Source organism: Triturus cristatus, chromosome 10 (assembly GCF_964204655.1).
Source record: "Triturus cristatus chromosome 10, aTriCri1.1, whole genome shotgun sequence".
NCBI classification, from domain to species: Eukaryota; Metazoa; Chordata; class Amphibia; order Caudata; family Salamandridae; genus Triturus; species Triturus cristatus.
Window position 1 is genome coordinate 498,261,390 of NC_140593.1, and position 16,685 is coordinate 498,278,074.

A 16,685-nucleotide genomic window follows, 5' to 3' on the forward strand; every position below is an offset into this window, starting at 1 on the left:
AACCTAGCCACTATGTGTCAGCCTTAGAAACTGTACAATTAAAGATGGCTTGATGATATGAACAGGATTGTCTAGTCCTTACATTTACAAGTTCAGGAACTCACAAAGGCTATCAAAACCCTATCCAGCAAATATGAGACACATATGGCTGATTGTCGAACAAAAACCCAAAACTACTCTAACCTCCAATTGGCCCCCAGAAGTGCTATCAAATAGAGCTAAATTCATACAGCGTCTACTAACTGCTGCTCAAAGTGGCCCATGCCCATTACTGAGGGCACCTCCTCATCCAAAAGTGGTTGTCTCACAGAGGAAGGGGGCACTAGCAATTCACAAAAGGTCACACAGTGTAAACATGGAACAACTGCAAGATCTCAGTGAGCTAAACCACCCGGTCCATATGTTTCCTTTCCAAACAACATTCCCATCTTGCCGCAAGCTGGCATTAGGTATCATATATATCTGCCAAGGCTCGACCCGCCAGCTGGCAACTTTCAATCTCCAAGCATGGACCAAACAAAATTGCCATGGTCAGTCAAACCTAGCATACTTTTTATGACAAAGATTCCCAGACTACCGGCAGGCCAAAGGGAGGCAGCAGAATCGCTGATCAACAAAGTGACGCATTGGAGCCGATACTAACGAAAATGTCCCTCAATGATAGATTTAGACATTGTCTTTACCCAATGCTTGACCAACAGCACTGTCTCCTATGACAATATAAAACTGACCATGAGAAAAGATGGGCTGTTGGCCCTAGAGGTATAGACTTTTCCTCCCGGCAAAACAGACATCCAATTCAAAACCGCTCTCGAGCCTGTCAACATTTGCACTAGCCCTACCCTATGCAGCAGGTCGCTCTTGACCCAGAGTTGGAGCAGTCAATCGCTGTTAGGCCCACTGAAAGAGAGTGTGAAGCCTACTCCAGTAAATCCATCAAACTACACAAAAAATGTGAATCAACCGTCTTCTCAGCTTAAGGAGAATGACTGCCACCCAGCACTCTTCTATGCATTTCTGGCTCTCCTCGCCCAACCAAAGGTAGTGCCCCCACTTTACACCTGGAAGCAGGATCAGATTTGAGATCAAAGGGCCTGATTACAAGTGCGGCGGTCTTCAGACTGCCGCACCCACGGTGGCACAGCAGTGGCGGTCCACCATCTGCTGGGTTATGACTTTCAGTGTCATACCAGCAGTGTACCATGACTGTGCTAGAGAACAGTGGTGGTGGAGCTGTGCCACAATGTAAAATGCTCAGTGGGACTGCACCAGTCCTGCTGAGCATATTACCAGTTCCTGCATCGCCAGCCATTTCATGGCAGAAGCCCTGCCATGAAAAGGCTGGCGGTTCTGGAACAAAGGGGGCCCTACAGGGCCCCCATGCCCCCTGCCATAGGGATACATTCAGGGGGGGACAACATGTGCCCCACTTGTCTGTTTCCACCCAAAGTTCCAGCACGACATGCACGTCACCATCCATGCCGTACTGGAACTTATTTTGCCGTTCTCATTGCAGTGCCTGTTTTTCAGGCACCACCATGGGAAAGGCAAAGAACCATCAACCTTACACAAGTTCAACTCGTAAAAGGGCGGGCGGTCCTTGAGTGTCTTTGGTGCAGCTGTGCCAGCGGAGAGCCGGCGCCACTGTGCCAAAGTCGTAATTGGGTCCTAAGTATCCACAAGATGTTTCTGTTATAAGCCCAAGAGCTCAAGAGTTGGTCTCATGCTGCGTTCTTCCTTGGAACCTTGCTGGGTTAAAAACCATAGCTCCTCTATCCTATTTTGTTAATAAATTCGAAATTTGTGTGTTTCAAGAAACATGGTGTATTGATCCCTCCCTTAGGTCAGGTTGTTCTAATTTCTTCTGTCCAGCTATCGCCTAACGTAGAGTTCAGCCCGTGAGAGGTCTGGTCATCTGGATTAAAAACTCACTGCAATGAAAAATTAAGAGGCTCACAGAGAATGCACCCAACATACATGGACTCTCAATTACAAAAGAAAACGTAGATGTTTGTGTATTCAATGTATAGAACAGGCCAGTGGGTGCAAACAAAAAGTCAGCTATCTTAAATTCTCTTGAGTCTCTTTTCGAGGCTCTACCTGCCGATGCCCTCCTGATAATGGCAGGTGACTTCAATGTGACATTCGAACCGCTTGATAATTTCTCCCAAGATATAGAGGAGGATGAGGATGCCCTATAGCACATAACGAAGCAAGGCATCCCAAAGGTCAAAACAGGTTTGACCCAAGCAAGACAACCTCTGGGTATGATATTGGAGCTAGGGTTTAGAGCCTGCAATGGCAGATCACAGTAAGATCAAGATGGTACCCACACTTTTAAAAGGCTAAAACACAAATCTTGCATTGCCTACATCCTCCTACCTCTTCAGATATGGCCCAACCTGAAAGATATGAACATTTTAGAGAGACAGGATAGCAATCACAACGCATTAAAATTAGAGTTGAAGGGCCTTAAGTTTGGTCCTGCAGAAGTTATAGCTACCCCGCACGGCAATATTACTCTATAATAATAAAAAGCGCTGAAATGGAAGTATGTGGTGGATCACCCTAATATACTAAGCCAGGTGCATTCAAAGGTGACTGGAACCCTGGAAATAATGAGCACTCTGATGCACAAAGCAAGTAACCCACATCTAATCATCGCTTACCATGATGATCTGTTCAGACAGCTAAAAGAGTTGCTCTCCAGAGAGCTCCTCAATCAAAAATCTAAATCCCCTTCACACCCTTGGTACACTGACCAATGCAGAGAAGCAAAAAGCTTTTTACATAGCTCCTTAAAAAAGAAAGACCAGAGTGATATTTCCTTGGAACATAGGAATTATAGAGGAGCCCTAGCCTGCTTGGAGGATGAGGTCTAGATTGACTTGGCCAGAGCAGCAAAAGAAAGAATCTCAAGAGCCTTCTGAGGCATAATAGTGCCTAACAGCCATCCACAGTCCTATCTGTGGACTTCTATGTCCAGCTCCATGTTTGGGTGGACCACTTTAAGAAGCTTTACTCAGATAGCAGAACCAGACAGGGCAATATCTTAAGGCAGGGTCACATTGACCATCCAAAACAATCAGGGATCCTGAGGTCTCTATTACCGCCTCATTAAAGACCCTCAAACCCATTGTTCCTAAAAAGGCCCCTGGTCCTGACCATATACCGGCAGATCTGTATGCATCAGAGCCTGTTATCTTGGCCCCCTATTTAAATGCAATTACAAGAGCTATTTTCGATGGTGCCCCTATCCCAAGTTCTTGGCAGGATGCTAGGATTGTTCCAATATTTAAAATCACCTGCCAAGACAATCCCAGCAATTAGAAACCAATCAGCCTTATCGGTGGTCTTCTGAAGTTATTTTGCCTGCAGGTTCTTGGGAAGTTGCTAGACTGGATCTCAGAGAACCAAATGCTTCCTGGGTACCAGTCAGGGTTCAGGCCAAAAACAAGTTTACAAGATCAACTTCTGTGGTGTAGCCTTTGTTGATATAAAATCAGAATTCAACCTGGTCCCTCGCCACAAACTTTGGGAGGTACTCAATAGCATGGGAGTCCTGACCCATCTCTTAGATGTGATTATAAGGATCCATTCTGGAAACCAAGCACGAGTTAGGTATGGGAATAAGGGGGAGCTTACTGATTCCTTCAAATTCGAAAAGGGGTATGCCAGGGATCTGTCCTGGCTCCCGCACTCTATTCCCTGTATATCAAGGACTTGCCCCATTATTTAGATCTCCCTGGTAGTGATGCCTCAAAAGTTGGTGCAGCCAAGAATTCTACCTTGCTATTTGCTGACAACACCCTCCTCATTTAAAAAACTCCAGGGGGCTTCCAGGCCATATTAAATCACTTCCTGAAGTTTTGCAATGTAAGAGGGTTGGATATTAACTTCGCCAAAACTAAGTTCATGGCACTAAATGTGTATAAAGACGAGTTCTCAAATTACAGTACAGGGTACACCACTTGAGCAAGTCCAAAACTTTCTCTATCTGGTAGTGCACATATTTCATAACTTTGGCTGGAGAGCCCAGATATTAAAGTGTGCTCCCAAACTACACCAGGAAGTTGGGACAGTTATTAAGATAGTTTAGAGAACAAAACCTAGGAACCTTTTGCCAGCAGTCGCAATTTACCAAGTAAAATCAAATAACTCAGTTCTATATGCCGCAAAGCTTTGATGCCATACAGGTGTTAATGAGCTCACCATGGTTGAAAACAAGTTTTTTAGAGCTCTAGTTAGCTTACCCCAAAATAGACCCAGGCTTCCACTTCTGATGGACATGGGCCTCTATACGATTTCATTCACTGCCTAATTAAAACCGCTAACGTACTGGCACAGTCTCTTGTCTACTGTGATACTTGAATCTTATAGATGTCCACTCAGGGATCTACTAGCCTCTAAGGGTCACCAAAGAATTGCTTGTCTGGGCTATATAAAGAACATGTTCTGCACCGTGGATCTTCACACCATGTGGGACAACCAAAATGGAGCTGCCCACACACTGAAGTAACTGTTCAAGGACAGGTTTAGAGATCATTACTAGAGAGAGGAGCTAAAGTGCTGCAAGCCAATTAGCCTGAAAAATAGATTCATTGATCACAAACCATGCCCAGCATACGAGACCTCCATTGATAAGTTACTGGGTCTTCTACTGAGGCAACATTATCTAAAATTTAGATATTGCTCCCTACCCTTTGTTAGTCAAACTGCTACCTGCATGCAACCAGGGTCTGCCCCGGCTCTGTCCATCTTGTGGGCTGTCCCCAGAGAGCACACGTCACTTTTTCGTTTTTTGGAAGACATACAAGCTTCCCTGGAAGAAGTGGCTACTTCCTCTGTGCAGACAATTAGGGATTAAGCAGTATGAGGTGGGCCTACGAATTTTACAGTCTGACACTAGGGAAGCAGCAGTACTCAGTGTTGCCAAATACCTGAATGCTGCATGGCTTATACGGAAAAGACATCTGAAGGGCTCGTAGGCACTCCCAAGAGCACTGCACGAAGTTAGCTGCTAGTTCAGAACAGTACGCTGTTAGAGCATTCAGGTAGGCTGGCCATTTTTCTTTCTTGTACCAAATTTCAAATGTCATATTACAGCATGAAAATCGAACTGCATTTTACATCAACGACCAACCTGTATGTTTCTCCTTTTACTTTTGTATTGAAGTTCTAAAGTCCTATAGCATCGCCTTACTAACTTTGACTGGTTAGCTATTTGCTTATTTTGAGTTGTGTCTTCAATGATACAATATCAAGCCGACTGGCCCTTATTCCCTCATAGAACTAAAATCTTATCTGCCATTCTATTGTAAGGGATTTGTACTGCACCCTATCTTGAATGGCCTATTTGTGTTTACCATTTTGCACACAAGCACTGATGTTCTACAGAACTTAAGCATTGCTCTGCCTGTTTAAAACATGGTTGGTCTTTTATCCCTTGCCTTGTACTATTAACAGCACATTTGGAATGTACTTTTCCTGTCTGCCCACCCTCCACTCGTAAGCATTGCACACTTGACAAAACAGCACTTGGTTGCCATTTCAAGAATCAATTGACTACTTTCATCTTTTCATTGCTGTGTTTTAAAATCCGATGCGTGTTTTATGAAACAAACTTCTGAAGTAAACATTCATTGAATCAGGATCCGAGGTCTAGCACTTAGGTAATGAGCCGATAGCTGTTTCTACCTCAGACAATGTTATAGGCTCTTCTATTATTGCCTGTTGAGTCTTGTTCAGTTTATGAGGAAAATGCTCCCTATGAATTGTTCTATGGACGCGGTGAATGCAAGACAATCCTCCTGATTGAGGTTCTTATAAAAGAGCCAGAATACCTCCCTGATGCCTGCTGGGTCTTCCACATATTCCCTCTTTTAATTTCTAATATGCTGAATCGTATTGGTGCTAGTAATATCCTTGACTCTAAAGGAGAGTAGCCGGCCCATCTTCTCTCTGTTTTCAGAACTTAACAGCGGCCTAGCGCTGCCCTTTTTGACTGCCCAATCCCAAACACTCTTCCTAAGAAAAGCTCGTAAAATGGCTAGTTCCTCAGAGAAAGATAGCATCCACTGCCCATTCTTGGTGATTATACAATGCTCCAAGCTAGCCTCTAAAGAGTTGAGGTTAAGCATGTTTGAGTTTCCTTCATAGTGGCTACCCTCCACTGATCGCCATCAAACTTCAGCTTCCATCCCCATCAGCAGGCCTTAAGAGCATCCAAGACAACAGTAGTAACTGCTAAACCAACATTGACCCTCCCAGGTACTCTCTCAAAAGCAAGTTTAATGAGTGAATGTAATAATCTTCCAGAAGCAGTCTGCGCAAAATGTCCAACCTTGTGACCATGGAGACTGGAGAAACCTTCCAAGAGAGAGATTTGTGGATGGCATAGTAAAAAAGTAAATTCAGGTTTGCTAACTCTCCCATGTCGCCAAACATCGACCAGTGCATAGGAGGCCAAAAGCTGTTTCAATGCTCCCCTGAGATGCTGCTTCCCCCAAAGAACTGGATTCAGTTTCCCCAGCCACGGATGTGAGGAATAGATTTTATGGCACAGTTTAACATTAAAATCGCCACAAGTAATATGGAGTGATGGCCAAAGGTGAGGTTCAGCCAATTACCAATCAACAATTGTTGGGTCACAAAGCTTTCTCCATTTTATACCCCCAAACCTTTCACACCCTTCAGTCATAGAGCAAACCCACCCAGCCATGCTGGCACCAAGTGATCTCCCCTCCATTTCTCACCTCACTAAATCTATGCCCTAAAGGAAGGGCCATCAACCACAAAACCTAACCACCAAGCAGCATAGCTTAAGTTCCCGAATAGGCACATAGCGTAACCACTCTTAAAGTGCATCCCAGTCTAAAAAAAGAGGTAACACCCACCAATATTCCATGCAGAGCATTTAACACAAAAATGGTACCACCCCACGAGGGGAAACCCCCATACAGGTAATTTTTTTACCAAATAAGGGAGCAGCAATCCTGCATACCAAACAAGATAGCAGAGATAGGAAATAAACTACATGTAAATAGGCAGAGCAAAGCTAATCAGAGATAGGAGAGAAAGGGGAAAAAAACTAATTTAGGAGTTGCCATTTAGCTAACAGTTCCAAGACCTTTGGGCCACTATTTACAATCTTCTCCTGTAACATAGCGAGGAATACAGGAAAGATTTTCTCACATTGAAAACATTTCTTCTGATAGCTCCGGGTGTTCTGAAAAAGTTGTCAAAGAATATAGACATTATTCAAACCTGCCTTGGAATGTGGAGACATCCAAGGCTGCCCGTCATAAAGCAGTTAGAGAAAATGAATCATCTACTCTCCAGCATGAATCTCAGGTTTTTAGTCTCTCATCCAAGGTGGAAGATCTGGGTAATAGATTGCGTAGAAACAACCTTAAAGTCCTGGGCATCCTGGAGGGGGGCGTAAGGAGATGATCCTAGAGGCTATGTTGTCCGTCTTTTCAGAGAATCTTTTCCTGCACCAAGGGATTAGGACTTGGACAGCAGGATACAGAGGGCACATCGTTTCCCATTCTGTCTTCCCAGCAAGGGCCAGCCATCCCGCTAACCCCACGCCATCATAATATACGTCGGTAATTTCATACTGCGACTAGAGATCCATCGAGCAGCTCACTCCAGGTCAACAATCAAGGCTTGTGGGATTTACATTTTTTGTATGGTCTGGCTTCAAACAGTGCTGTGGCGGTGGCAGCTCTGGGAACATATTCTGGACTTACAGTAAATTGTCTCTCATTGAGCCAGCAACACTGCTGAGCTCGGTCATACCTACCTGTGCTTGTCCCACGTAGCAGAAGTTGTTTTTGTCAAAAATCAGCTGCTGTGTGTCTGTGGGTGGTGCTTGGGCGAATGTGGTATCCCTGGTACTGAAAGTCCCCTGGCTTATCCTGGTCTCCATTGTAGACCCTAAACTGCTGAAGATCTACCCCATACAACAGGAGTTGTTGGCAACCTAAATTCACTGACGCGATGTTGGCCAACTACACTTGGGTGAGCAGGGGGCTCTGGTCCTTCAAGTCCCCGCGAGTCCTCGTCTCCAATGTAGCCCCCAATTTGTAAGAAGTTATCAAACATTTTCCTGGTCCAGCTTGACAGCAGAGGTGTCACCAGGCTAATTATGTGAGCATCACTATAGAAGTGCTTTGGCTCCGCCCACGTGCTGGGATCCAGGAGTACATGTTTTGATTGTGCAAATGTTATGTACTTCAACAAAATAGTGCTTGTCCTTCTCACAGTTGTGATCATTTTATTTATCCAGCAACATTAGGTGGAATGTTGAGGGGCACACACATGGTATTGTATACCTACTAAAGTGTCCTTTGATAATAAAATCATGTACGGTGTTTGTCTTTCTCTTGCAGCAGCACAGATGGGAGGATGGCAATCATTAATCTACATGGATTTTTAAGATCTTGCATACCAATGCAACTGTCACATGAACTTTTAACTACATATTCCACAGTTGTTTGCTTTCACACAAATGCATATTAACTCCTACACTATTTACTTGTAATGTTTCACATTACCATGAAACATTTATTTACAGCTAGACCTATTAACATCGCCAATGCTTGTTCATTATTCACCAAACAGCTGGTAGAACATATGTACATGTTTACTTGTATTGCCATCCATTCTAATGTCTGCGTTTAAATCACGTGCCTTAGTTTTCACATCTATTACGCCATTTGTTCTCAGTGAACTGCTTATTCTTAACACCAGTGCTTTAATTGGGCCAATATTTTACGGTACTGAGTACCAGCACTTTTTTTATTTTGAGATGGAGAGTACCGGCACTTCTCAGAAATAAACTGGTACTCTGGTACAGGTTACCTTCACTTCTATTTTTCCAATTCAAGCACTGATTAACACAATTGTTTAGTTCCAATATGTCCCTTTTGATTTGCTTTCAGTGTAAACGTTTAATGTTCTTTTCCTTTGGGGTGATGTCCAAAATGATTTTCACTGAAGATAGTTACTCCTAACCAGGCCAGCTACTAAAAGCTGGCCCTTATACTCGGTTGATAGATCATTTTTGTTCCTTCAGCCATAAAGATAATGGTGTTAAATGTCACTCAGTCTCTCTCTGAACTTCCCTTACAGGTGCAAGGGGAGTTGAAAAGAAAATGGCAAAGTTTATTCTTGAACAGGTATTTGGATCGAAATTACAGACTATACAGCTGTTCAAATTCCCGTAATGGATCAGAGAGCGTCTCACACTTCCGGCGGGACTCACGCGCTCAGTCCTTTCTGCAAACGGAGACCACCGTTATATAAACCCCATCAACCCACAAGAGAAAGGTCAACTCGAAAAAGACTGCTATGAACGAGATTGTATGCATTCGACAAGATGTGTGCACGGCAATTCATCCTTAGGACAGACAGTTCTATGAACGAGTCAAGGTAGACAGCGGACATCTTGAACTCATCGACTCAGAGTTCACTTTTGCATTCAACATCTATGTTTTATTGTTGTTTTATTAAACGTATCGTAGTGATATATAAATTATTGTACCAATGCAGCTCTCTGTTTTATGGACTTCAGACATGGCTGTACGCTAAACCTGAGTGCTTTTCTATGTTTGCTGTGCCATTTCTATTTCGCGAATAATGTGATGAGTTGTTTCTGTAAATATTATTAAGGACATTTTGCAAAATGCAACCATTACGTAGTGCATTTGTATAAAGAACGAGCAATTTTGGGCTTGGAGACTGTGGTCAAAGGGCAAGCGCACCAGGTCGAATTTAATGGTATTAAAGGCATGGGTTTTCTTAAGGAAGTCATGGATGCTCGCTCATCTTCAAACTTCTAGCTATGGACTTAAAGCTGTTGCATCACATCATGAGCCTAAAAGTGCTAAGAAGGACACGGAGTTCACATCAACATATCGAGCTCGGTCTTTTGGTCACAACAGGGCACTAAAGTCAAAGGTTCCAGAGCCGCGGAAACAAGATAGTCCGAATTCCCAAGCCCTCGAGCTCTGTCTTTGTAAAATTGAATACCATATTTGAAAGCAATTTTTTTTTTTTTGCACAGTAATATTTGTGCAGCAAGAATAAAAAGCAGCAGTTTCTAACCTCAAATTATTAAGGTGGGGCTCGCAGGCTATGCTTACTGGGCTTCTATTGCATGCATAATTTGTGAAAATCTTAATTGAAGGTTCCCGACTCCAAGTTTCACCTTTCCTGACTGGAATGTTTCTCAGTTTGTAATTGGTGAAACCATTATTCTACTTCAATGTTTCTGACATCAAGTAGGTATAGTGAGGGCCTACACTAGGAGGAGACACAATGCTAGAAAATATTTAAGTGCTCTTGGAACTGTGTTGTCCACACTGCTAAACATCTCACACGTTGTGATAAAACAACATTCTAACACCACAATTGTTAAGAAACTGTTAGGGTTTGATTGGGGTTCCTGGAAGCATAGAACCAGGATCTACTGTTGCAGGTTGTATGCCTACTATCTAGACACTCAAGGAAAGCACCTTAATATTAAGATGCCTTTCATATACTAGATAGGAATTTCTGCACACAACTACATTTATAGCCCAGTCTAATTTGAACACGAAAGACCTGGCAAAGCTAAACCCAGAGGTAACCAGAATAGACAGAGTGTGCCATCACACCAGCAATCGAGCCTTTGTAAATAAAGTCCTCTCGCTGGTCCACAAGTATATTCAGAGTACAGCCAGACTTAACTTACTTTAACCATGTCTCAATTGAAACCATCCCTGGCTTGAAGGTCAGTCAGATTGGGAGTTGCCCTGGCCTAAGTTCAATAAACACTTGACAAATTCCACTGACTCCATAATCCCATAGTTCTTTTCCATGCAGAACTGTAGAAGTGATATAGATTGTGGATGCTATTTTAGGAGAATTTCCCCCCACCTTGACCACAGCTTTGTCCTATTTATTGATAGATCTCTGTCGCCACAGCACTGAAAGAAGGTATCTACGGCTTATGCATAAAAGGTTCAGTCAGAGTCCAGAAGATATTCCCCTAGGTTATCTATCAAGCAACTGGAAATAGTGGCCACCAGCTCACAGCCTTGCTTAAGACCCAGGCCGGGGAGGGGAAGCCGGACCTCATAGAGGCCCAGGCAAAATGCCGCCCCCCACATGCATTTACATATAGGCTAGGATTGGCCCCCATCGGTCAAGGGGAACCCCCCCAATCAGGGGGCGAGCCAAGAGAGCTAGAGGGAGGGATAAAAACGGGCATACAGCCCAGCAAATCTCACACATTCCCCCTCTCGGATAAGGAGAAGATATCCATCACTTTCAGTAGCATAGCGGTCCTGATTTCCAAAATTCATTTCAAGAATTTAGTAGGTATCCAGTCTGGGCTTCTGAACCTATTTAGTTTTTCGTCACACATAAGTGATTGTATTTACATGAAAGTAAATAAAGATATGCCAGGCTCCATCAGATCTATCTGAGCTACTGAGGAAACGTATTCTCCCGTTATTAGCCTTCTAATACAGTTTAGTGCAGTCCTGCACCTGTATGTTTGGAAAGAAATTAGTAAATAGTCTCTGCTCCCTCTTTGACATTTAGTTTCAGCTAATCTCCTCTTACATTAGACTTGCTTTTATCATTACACTTATTGGAACATTGGAATGTTGGGAGCTCCATTGAAGACAATGGAGTGCTCCCTGCTTCTACTGGCCGGTAAAGGCCCGCAGAGCAACATTCCAATGTTTTACAAAGGCCTCTCGGAGCTTGATGGGATTTAATTCCCCTCGAGCTTCGAGAGGCCTTTATTTTATTTGTCAGAACATTCTGCCCTCTAGTGGCAGAATGTTCTAATAGCCTTATAGCCCTTCGTAGCAGGGCTATACCGGCTAATAAAGTCACACTACCTTGTTAAAGTCCCTCACCTTCGGCTCGGGCCTTTAACGCGGTAGCGGGCCTTTAACAGCCGGTATAGCCCGCTACGGCGGGCTATTGTATATTTTGAAGTCTTGCCATCACACCATAGCTTTTTCATACAAACAACATAATTGATTCCAAGACACTAAAATATTGCACATTGTAAAATAGTATACAGTTGTAATGAATGCAAAACAATGTGGGGAAGGAGAAAGGAAAATGATTCTCCATGTGGATGAATGTATCCAAGAGCTTCCCACTAAGTAAAGATTACTAATGAAAAGCATTCTATGTATAAAAACATGTTATATACTGTAAATATGTAAACATATATAAATAAATGTATGCCTTTATAAATAGTTACATATCAATGCGTTAATGTGGGGGACGGGTCTTTGTGTGTATATGTGTGTGAGCGTGTGCCTAAGAGACCCTGAATGCATGCATGCAAGCTTGTACATGCCTCACTCTGTTTGTGTACAAATGACTGGAAATGACTTTTGAAGAAAGGTTTATGTGTATTTTATTTTACTTATAAAATTGTGTGAGCACACACATGCAAGGATGTGTGTATAACTTCAGATGATATCTTTGAACTGATATACCAGCCCTTTTGTGAAAGAATAAGTGCTGGGGCCCAAAGTCATTTCTCAAAAGCCAGCAACCAGTGCTTTTGAATGTCAGTATTCCAAATACCAAGGATGCGTAGTCTTGATATCACCTCATGCCTCACCCACCAACAGGTATTCCCTGCCTTTTTATCTCTTGCAGGTTATTTTTCATTCTTGCTCCTCCTATTGTCACAAATTGTCTGTCTTTCTCTTCCTATTTCATTCCCTCTCATCGTCATTAATTGTCTGTCTTTCTCTTTCCTTCCCCCTTTTGGATTTTTCTCTCTTAAAGTCTTAAAGTCTGTGAAGAAAAATAAGCGCCAGTCCCCAAAAATGAGTGCCGGTGTGCCCCAACTGCAACCAACAGCTCAAATTATGAACTGGTCACAGATATTTCTTAAAGAACCATCACTCAGAATTATGAATGATAAACTAGAAACAACTCACTTATTTCTCTCTCTCTCTCTCTTCCTCTACTTTCACCATCTATCTCGCCCTCTTTCTGCCTGTTTTTTGCTCACTCACCTATTCTCTATTTTACTCTTACCCCTCTATCTTTCTCTCTTCGCCCTCTACCTTTCTCTCCCTCCCTATATCTCATTCTCACTCTATCACCCACTTTCTCTCTCAGCCTCTTCCGCTCAATGCTTCTCATTTTCTCTCACCAATGTGTCTTAGCATTTCTCCTGATGTTAGGGGTTAGAAGGAGAAGAAGCCATCTACAGTGGGACAGGATCACATCTAGGAAAATTCAGTTACATTTTGTATATAGTATTCAACTGTTCACAACAGTAGTTTTGGAAAATTACTGATCTAAAGTAGGTAGAAATGCCCATCTGGTCTTGCAAGTGAAATCTATTGTTTTCTAATGGTATTTTAATTTCCCGAACAGAATTCCTCGTTTATTTGTTTGTGTTTGGGAAGATATGGTTCATTATCGTATCTATTGGTTTCTAATGATATTTTTATTTCACAAATATAATTCCCGTACGCTTGTTTTTGGGCAAATTTGCTTCATTTGGGGTATCTATTGATTTCTAATAGTATTTTTATTTCATATATAGAGTCCCTGTTTGTTAGTTTTGGGCACCTATGGCTCATTCTCCATACCCTGTATATAACAGGTCAAATCATTTGTCAATGGTCAAATGGATCAAAATCATGAACAAGGAATCACTGAAATGTCAAAGGTAGCAAAGTGCCTCTTGACCCTAATAGTGTATTAGAAAGTGACATGCCATGGCCTTTAACTCTTCAATGACATCACATGAAATTATATCACATGAACTCTGGTAGGAATGAGATTATAGACAAGGTGGAAGTGAAACATTGTGGCCGACTGGTCCCAGTCTGGGCACTTGTTTGATGACCATCAAGTTGAAATCTTGCAAATGTTCAAACATTAGAGATTGCAAAACTCCCATTGGTTTAAGTTGCAGAGAGAGCTACTGCTTCAATATCAATATTTTCAGAAGTTATTATTTTCATGTTACGCAATGTTAGACATTTTTTAACATACAGTACTCCAAATATCAATGTCTTGTAGTAGTTTTTTTACACACTAGGTACATTCTGGTGGTAGAGCATATGTTTTGGGAAATTTATATACATTCACACAATATATGAAATACTCTTATTCTTTCTCAAACCCCTGGCTCTCCATTATATCCTTGTCCCTTATGTATAATAAATTCATATAGGATTGTCTAAAGGAAGCAACTCCACGAATTCACCTACAGACTTGATGGCTTGGGCACAATTCATAAATAAGTAGGATAATCATTGAACAGTAAAACAAAGGGGTATATTCACAAGAACATGTGATAACTACCGCAAGAGTAGCGTAACACAACTTTTAATATCGTGGCCCATCGCGCGAAAATAACCCCGTGACAACGTGGGATTCACAACAAGGCGGTAGCATGCGATAGTCACCAGACAACGAGCCAAATGTCCGCCTCAAAATCAACGCCACACAGCATAAATGTGACACACGAACGCAAAAAAACATGTGATGAGGCCAACCGCGGTACAAAAAGTAGCAAAAACCAGCCACAGGCCTGCGAATCCCACGCGTCTGGCAGATCTATGCCCCAAAGAAAAAATACACCAAAAACAATCCAAAGTGTGCAGCAACATGGATGCACCCTGACACAACGCAGGGGCCAACTCGAAACCCACAACCCCCACAGACTACCAGCAAGGAACAACGGGGTCGGGGAAGGCCAAGGAGAAGAGGGAGAGGAAGACGGGGTGCAGACCACAGGAAAACTAGACCAGCGCCACGGAGGTGACAGAACACTACCAGCAACTGACCCACAAGCAGACCACCTGGATTGTAGGCGGAGTGCCCAGGAGGCCAATAGGCGCCGGCATGACGTGACTACCTAAACCCAAACCCGCTGCCAACAGGAAGGCAGCAACGGTGACAGGAGGTGGCAGTCTAGCGCCACCGGAGGAGCTGCAGGAAACCCAGGCCACAGTCATCAGTGTGGAGACGGTGCAAGGAGTAGGAAGTACGGACACAGCTCGAGAGGACCTGACACAACATCAAGAGGGAATGGGGGGACGGGGGGAGTGGGCACAATGGCATACATGCACAACGAGGTGTAGCACACTGCACACCCACAATCACCCTGGTCCATGGGCCCCATCCCCTCGGCACACTACAGCACACACACATAGCGCGAACAGCACACCCACATTGACGACAACGAGGAACAATGCGCATAGCCGACACTGCAGAACAGAGGACACAACTGGCTCCGCACATGCACAGAAACATGCCTACTACTTCTGACGGAGCCGGAAACTGTGAAATAGAAATGTACGCGTACGACCTCACATCCATCATGTCGACCAAATGTACTCTGTCCCGCAGAAGAATCCAGCACCCCTCAAACAGTCACAATGTACATTGCCATACAGTCAGCATGCAAACCTGCACAATGCGCCAACATATATGTCAATGCACAGTCAATACGCACCTCCCCAACACATCACAGAGGGGCACACAACACCTTCAGCAGAGCACAGAATACAACACATCAGTGATGCCGGAGAGGACCACCACACCGTCGACACCGATACCCTACAACAGCACATGGATATCCCATGCAACCCCCCACCAGGACCCGGACAGCCAAGCTACTCAGAGGAGAACACCCAGCCTGCAACAAACCACACAGCAGGAAGCACCCGCGTGAGCACAGCTGGCTCACGACACTTCCCCCACCCACACATCGTACCCCAACGCCATGTTCCTATACACCAAAAGGAGGTGGCCCAACAGGTGTAGGTGGGGCAGAACCCATGGAAGGCGAACCAGGACACATACATAGGTGTCCATCACCCTTCAGGGGCCACCAACACCCCACTAAGGAGACCCACATTGCCATAGAGACACATGCAGTTGCACATTCACAGTACAGAACCACGGGCAGGGGTGCTTAAATATCAGTTATACACCCATGTTGGCACTGCGTACGACGGCCCTGGCCACTCCCCTTACAAATTGAGTGTGTGATGACAAAGCTACATGTCCAAGCTCCACCCCGCTGCCTGCGGTGACACGTCTGCATCCAATGTACTGAGCACAATGTAATGGCGTAGGGCCCAGGGCCCTCATGCATACAACAAGACCACAGGGACACACGCAGATATCATGTTGAACTGGCTACGGGCACGTGCGCCCGGCCACTTTATTGGCAGGGCCACAAGTACAGTGACGCCTGTGCTGGATTTGTGTGGGGTGAGTATAAGCCCGCTCGCACAGAATGTCTGGTGCTGGCAACCACCTGAACATTAGACTCCAGTGCAACGTAAACAGAAAACACATGCATAAAAGAGTCAACTGCTGAGCAACATGGAGGGAGCCGGAGAAAGTCCAGAGGACAGCCAACATGCAAATAGAAGTTTCGGGAGTTGCAGTGCACTGGGGATGGGACACTAGAGATGAGCACGCCCATGTGAAGAAAAAGTCTTGGATTGTGTCCCTCCAACAGATACCTGATGCATATGCAGTGGGGTGTGTCATATCTGCATCATCTTCCCCATCAACGTCTCAGGGCCCCACACTGTTTGAGGTGACATAGCTGCGCAACCACTCCACAGCTCAAAACTGAACCAGTAACGGACAATGGCTTGTGGTGCACTGAGTCACTG

At 44.0% G+C, this 16,685-nt stretch overlaps 1 protein-coding gene across 1 annotated transcript in view; it reads left to right on the forward strand.

Annotated features, from left to right (window-relative positions):
• The window catches only part of VIPR2 (vasoactive intestinal peptide receptor 2), a 961,249-nt gene extending 950,324 nt beyond the window's left edge, over positions 1-10,925 (forward strand). The window contains exon 13 of the mRNA XM_085631945.1: positions 9,139-10,925. Within this exon, the coding sequence (XP_085488071.1) occupies positions 9,139-9,312 (174 nt within the window). The 3' untranslated portion in view covers positions 9,313-10,925. The remainder of the gene's footprint in view (positions 1-9,138) is intronic.
• Positions 10,926-16,685: the final 5,760 nt, after the last annotated feature.